Genomic DNA, 5,285 nt, shown 5'->3' on the forward strand with positions numbered 1-5,285 from the left:
CCCTATCCAAGCTAGAAAGCAACTGCAAAGCATTCATTTGGTTTCATCCAGTTCCATCCCAACCAAAATTAGCCATCAAAAGTTCACAGCTTTTTCTGTTATCAGTTAGTTTCAGTAATTGTTGAGGTTGTTATATTTGTTTCCCACCATTTATCATGGGTATATAAACATGAAAAGGAAACCAAAAATTGTAAATATCTCTGAATTATAATTACTACTGATCTCTCCCTCCTCTTCTTCTTCTTCAAGAAAACAAGATGATTGTATCAACAATAAACCAGTCTAAGGGCGGTATTGGGAGTGGCGAAATGTCAAGTTTTATCCGGCAAGTGGTGGTGGGGCGGTGGTTTTCCGTTTTCGCTTCGTTTCTGATAATGTCCGGCGCCGGCGGAGTTTATTTGTTCGCTTATTACTCCAAAGACATAAAATCGACGCTCCGATGTGACCAAACGACGCTCAACAAGATCGGCTTTTACAAAGACCTCGGATCCAACGTCGGCGTCATCGCCGGACTACTGGCGGAGGTGGTGCCGACTTGGTTCCTTCTACTCATCGGCGCCGCCTTCAACTTCCTCGGCTACTTCAAGATATGGCAAGGCGTCACCGGAAAAATCGTGCGCCCGACCGTCGGCTACTTTTGCTTTTACATTATGATCGGTGCAAACTCTATAAACTTCGCTAATACAGGTAATGGTTTTACTCTAATAAATCAATCCACATCTCATAAATTCTTCACCTTTTGATTTTATGTTTAATAATCCATCAACTATTCAAACATGAAAGTGAAAATTTAAAACAAAAAATTCTTCTACTTTGAAAATGCTGCAAACCTGAACTGTGTTCAGATCAGAGCTCGAATTCCCATCCCAATCTGAGCATAGCTTGACTAGATCGAGTTCGAATTTTCCATCCCTATATATTGTACTAAAAAAAACTTTAAAATACTAAATACATCAGAGATCACTTTTTAGAAATTCAAGATTGTCCTATTAGATATAAAATTGAAATTTATAAGACAACTTACCTTCATCTTACTTAATAGTTATTTATAACCATGCAAAAAACATAACAGAACATTTTAATGAAAAGACTTTTAATAAGTTCATAACTACCGTTAAATTCCTTTTAAAGTTAAAAGGAGTCCATTACTGGTATGTGACATATTATTAAAACTTTAAGAATTTACTAGACATACTTTTAAATAGATAATACTTAGCTCTTAAGGACCAACTCATTTGTTTTAATTTCATTCAATCATGCAAGAGCAATTTAAGAATATAATAGACATATTTAAAAATGAATAGTACTTGGTTTGAATAATACTTTGGTTCGTTAACGGAACCAAATCCGATCCTAATAATAATTGAAAAATTGATAACTCATTTGTAACGTTTGGTTACGTTTGGTTGGTACCTGAACAGGAGTGTTGGTGACGTGCGTGAGGAACTTCCCAGAGAGAAGAGGGGTAATGTTGGGCCTACTGAAGGGCTTCGTGGGCCTAAGTGGGGCCATAATGACCCAACTCTACGTCGCCATTTACGGCCACGATACCAAATCTCTGATTCTGCTAATCGGCTGGTTCCCCTCTCTGCTCTCTCTGTTCTTCATCTACACAATCCGCGAACTGAGAGCCGAAAAACACCCAAACGAGTTCAGAGTTTTCGTCCAATTCCTCTGCGTCACCGTCATTTTAGCCGTCTTCCTCACCGTCTTGATCTTCATCCAGAAGCGCGTCCAGCTCGATCAATCAGCCCACATCGCAATCCTCGCCGCAATCTTCGCTCTGCTCTTCCTCCCCCTCCTGATCGCCATCAGAGAAGAATTGGTCCTCTGGAACCTCAAGAAAACCACCACCGGCAATTACTTCACCAGAATCAGAGTCGATCGGCCCGAGCCTCCCACCGCAACCACTTCATCGTCTTCCTCGGTCCAGACCCAGAGCAGCTCCTGCTTCGCCAACATTTTCAACAAGCCCGAGAGAGGCGAAGACTTCACCATCCTCCAAGCGATCTTGAGCGTCGACATGTTCATCCTCTTCATGTCGATGCTCGTCGGGGTCGGCTCGAGCCTGACCGCCATCGATAACCTCGGCCAGATCGGAGAATCCCTCGGCTACCCACACCAGACCATCAACTCCTTCATCTCCCTGGTCAGCATCTTCAACTTCACGGGCAGAATCTTCTCCGGGTTCGTCTCGGAAATCCTGCTCGAGAAGTACCAATTCCCGCGGCCGCTGATGCTGACGCTGATCCTCTTCGTGTCCTGCGTCGGCCATCTGGTAGTGGCGTTCCCGTTCGAGGACTCGCTCTACCTCGCCTCCGTCCTCATCGGGTTCTCCATGGGCTCCCAAGTGCCGCTCTACTTCGCGGTGATTTCGGAGATCTTCGGGCTGAAGCATTACTCGACGCTGTTCAATTTCGGGCAGCTGTCCTGCCCCGTCGGGTCGTACATTCTGAACGTGTTGGTGACCGGGAAGCTGTACGACGAGGTGGCGAAGACGGGGGTTGATCCGAAGGCGTTGCAGTGCCACGGGGTGCATTGTTTCCGGCAATCGTTTACGATTCTGGCGGCGCTGACGTTTGTTGTAGCGGTGCTGACGCTGGTTCTGGTGATGCGGACGAGCGAGTTCTACAGAGGGGATATATACAAGAAGTTCCGGGAGGATATGGACACGTTGAAGACGGAAGTTGAGTTCTATCGAGTTGACGAGAAGAGGACCAAGATTGGGAATTTGTTTGTTGACAAGCATACTATTAATTTCAAGAAGTAAATCATAATGTAATGTAGAACAATCATAGATAATTTTTTTTTTAATTTTCTCTCTTTTCTTCTCATCATTTCAATTGGTCGACATTTTCCATGTACGTCGACATCAAAAGGATAAATCAATTTACATTGTGCGAGGAAAAAAAAAAATTTGAGTCCAAAACTGATTTAAACCAAATATTACTAATATGAACACAATATTAATATTAATATTTTAATTTATTATTTAAAAATGGTCAGTTGCTTATTCATTAATTTAATATCATTTTCCAGAATCACAAAGCTGTTTATGATTTTTTTTAAAATATATTTCTTCTATTTAAATGTACAGTTCGAAAATGAAGAAAAAAATTCGTAACTAAAGAGTTGATAAGTGCATCAGCTGGATGGGTAAGTCAATCTTTTAGTTTCTATCTTTTTTTTTCTTTTCCCTTTTGTCAATAAATAATTGTATCACAAATGTGATTTTTATTATATATATATATATATATATATATATATTGTAAAAAACAGCTTAGACAAGAAAGAAGCGAAGCAATAGATTAATAGAGTATAATCGCGAGGAAAATCTGTGGAAAGATTCTCGATTTAATGAACTTGTATTTATGTATAAGTGTTGCAATCTCTAATATGTAATTCTGTGATGCTTTCTCTTACATGTAAATTTCAATCTTAGGGCTTGTGAGTTTATTCTCGAATCAAGGAGGTTGGCGCATTCGGTTCTAGCTTGTTGAAGGACTTTTGAGGTCTTTAGCTTTAAGTTTGTCGAAGACTTCAGTTTGTTGATGAAGTTCTTAGATTTATTATAACTTAATGAAGTTCATTGATTTGTTGAAGTTCTTCGATTATGGAGCTTGATGGAGTTCTTTGGCTTGTAGCTTTTGAAGAATTCTTCAGTCTGTATCTTAATGAAGTTATTTAGCTTGATGAAGTTAGTCAACTTGTAGCTTGATAAAGTCTTCAGTTTGTCGCTTGATGCAAAGTTGTCTTTGACTTGTTGCTTTTGAAGAGTCTTTGAAGTCTCCAGCTTGTGAAGATATGCAACTTGTTGATATTCTTTGCTTATGCAGCTTGATGAAATTCTTCAGTTTTGCAGTTTGATGAGGTTCTTTGGCTTTGAACTTGTTGAAAATCTTTTAACCTATAGCTTGATGTGAAGTCTTCGGCTTGTTGCTTATGACGAAGAGAAGATTCAGTATTCTTGAAGTCTCGTAGTCTTCAAATCTCAACTTTTGTCGGCTTCGGATGCTCTACTGAATGCTTAAGAAAGACGTGACATAATTTGATTTGTCGATTTTAAAAATTAATTTAGGACACGTGTAAATTTGTGAATGAACTTAAATATAATTTTAAAATAACAACGTATCACTTAAAAATTGACCAAATTTTATCTTTGAATAGAGTACATAAAAAAAGCAATAAAATCCTTCGATGAATTATCCTCATCAAAATCTTCGCAAAGAATCATAGTAAGTATGAATGTTTTGAACTCATTAATTTAGTGAATCTAAAACTTTACACTTGAGTCAATTTCTTTACTGTTGTATAAGTTTTAAAGGCTTTAAAGTTGTACTTTAAAAAAAAAAAGGCTTTAAAGTTTAGTTTTACTATACTGAGATAATTGGTTCTAATGGTTGATTAATTTCCATAAATTTATTATTATTATTGTTAATTTTTTTTGAAACACCATAAATTATTATTGAACTTAGACATTTTACTCTTTTATCCATTTTACTGCAGCGATGTCGGTTGAGATTTTCTATTGTTCGGAACCAGAACTGGAAGAAAAAATCGATCGATGCAAAAGCGAACAAGAAGACAAAGAAGAAGTAAGAGTAACAGATAGGGCCGGCTCGAGATGATACGGGGCCTTAGGCAAAATTTGATTGAGAGGACTTAATATAGAACCAATCCATTTAATCTTTCTTGTGACAAAGTTGACCTTAAATACGATTTCATTAATTTTAATTTTGAAAACCTTTTTTCAATGGAAGCAACTGTTACCGGGATTGTTAATAATATTCTATAAGCAATATATGTATTTGGAAGAGTTTTTACCTTTTTTTTATATAATTTAATACTTTAATAGGACAACGAATTTCATTTTGCAAAACCTCTCTTAATATTTTTAATTCAAAAAATAATTCTAAATCGTTAATGTCAGAAAATGTATCATGTGTTAGTGTATTTTCAATATGAATACAATATTTATCATCTAATAACTTTAAAAATTTCATATCAAAATGATAAGTAAAAGATATTTTCATATACGTAAAATTGTTCAAATATATTTTTAAGGGAAGAAATTGTTTGATCTATGATATAGTAAAAATAAGCAATTCTAAAAGAATCTGATTGTGTTTCTTCAATATTAGCATTCTCATCAAATTGTCTTTTTTTTCTTCGAATTGTTCTTTTTTCACAAAATATTGGTTGTATTTCCACATCATTTGCAATTTTCTTAATTGAAATCATAGGAGTTGTGAATCCATTTTCTCTATATTTTCTCTCTAGGTTTT

At 36.7% G+C, this 5,285-nt stretch overlaps 1 protein-coding gene across 1 annotated transcript; it reads left to right on the forward strand.

Moving 5' to 3' along the window:
- The first annotated feature begins 308 nt into the window (after positions 1–308).
- LOC148212442 (protein NUCLEAR FUSION DEFECTIVE 4-like) lies at positions 309–2,851 on the forward strand. The gene is made up of 2 exons (XM_088122225.1): positions 309–687; positions 1,422–2,851. The coding sequence occupies exons 1-2, from the start codon at positions 309–311 to the stop codon at positions 2,768–2,770; spliced, it is 1,728 nt and encodes a 575-aa protein (XP_087978351.1). The 3' UTR covers positions 2,771–2,851.
- The last annotated feature ends 2,434 nt before the right edge of the window (positions 2,852–5,285 follow it).

Source organism: Momordica charantia (assembly GCF_013281855.1).
Source record: "Momordica charantia cultivar OHB3-1 chromosome 3 unlocalized genomic scaffold, Mcharantia_2.0 BLBB01000003.1, whole genome shotgun sequence".
NCBI classification, from domain to species: domain Eukaryota; kingdom Viridiplantae; phylum Streptophyta; class Magnoliopsida; order Cucurbitales; family Cucurbitaceae; genus Momordica; species Momordica charantia.

What these genes read in the sequence shown, in the direction of transcription:
- LOC148212442 (XM_088122225.1), top strand. Translation starts at nt 309, where the DNA reads ATGTCAAGTTTTATCCGGCAAGTGGTGGTGGGGCGGTGGTTTTCCGTT. An exon ending in TATAAACTTCGCTAATACAG is followed by an intron (nt 688 to 1,421) that starts GTAATGGTTTTA and finishes GTACCTGAACAG; the next exon opens with GAGTGTTGGTGACGTGCGTG.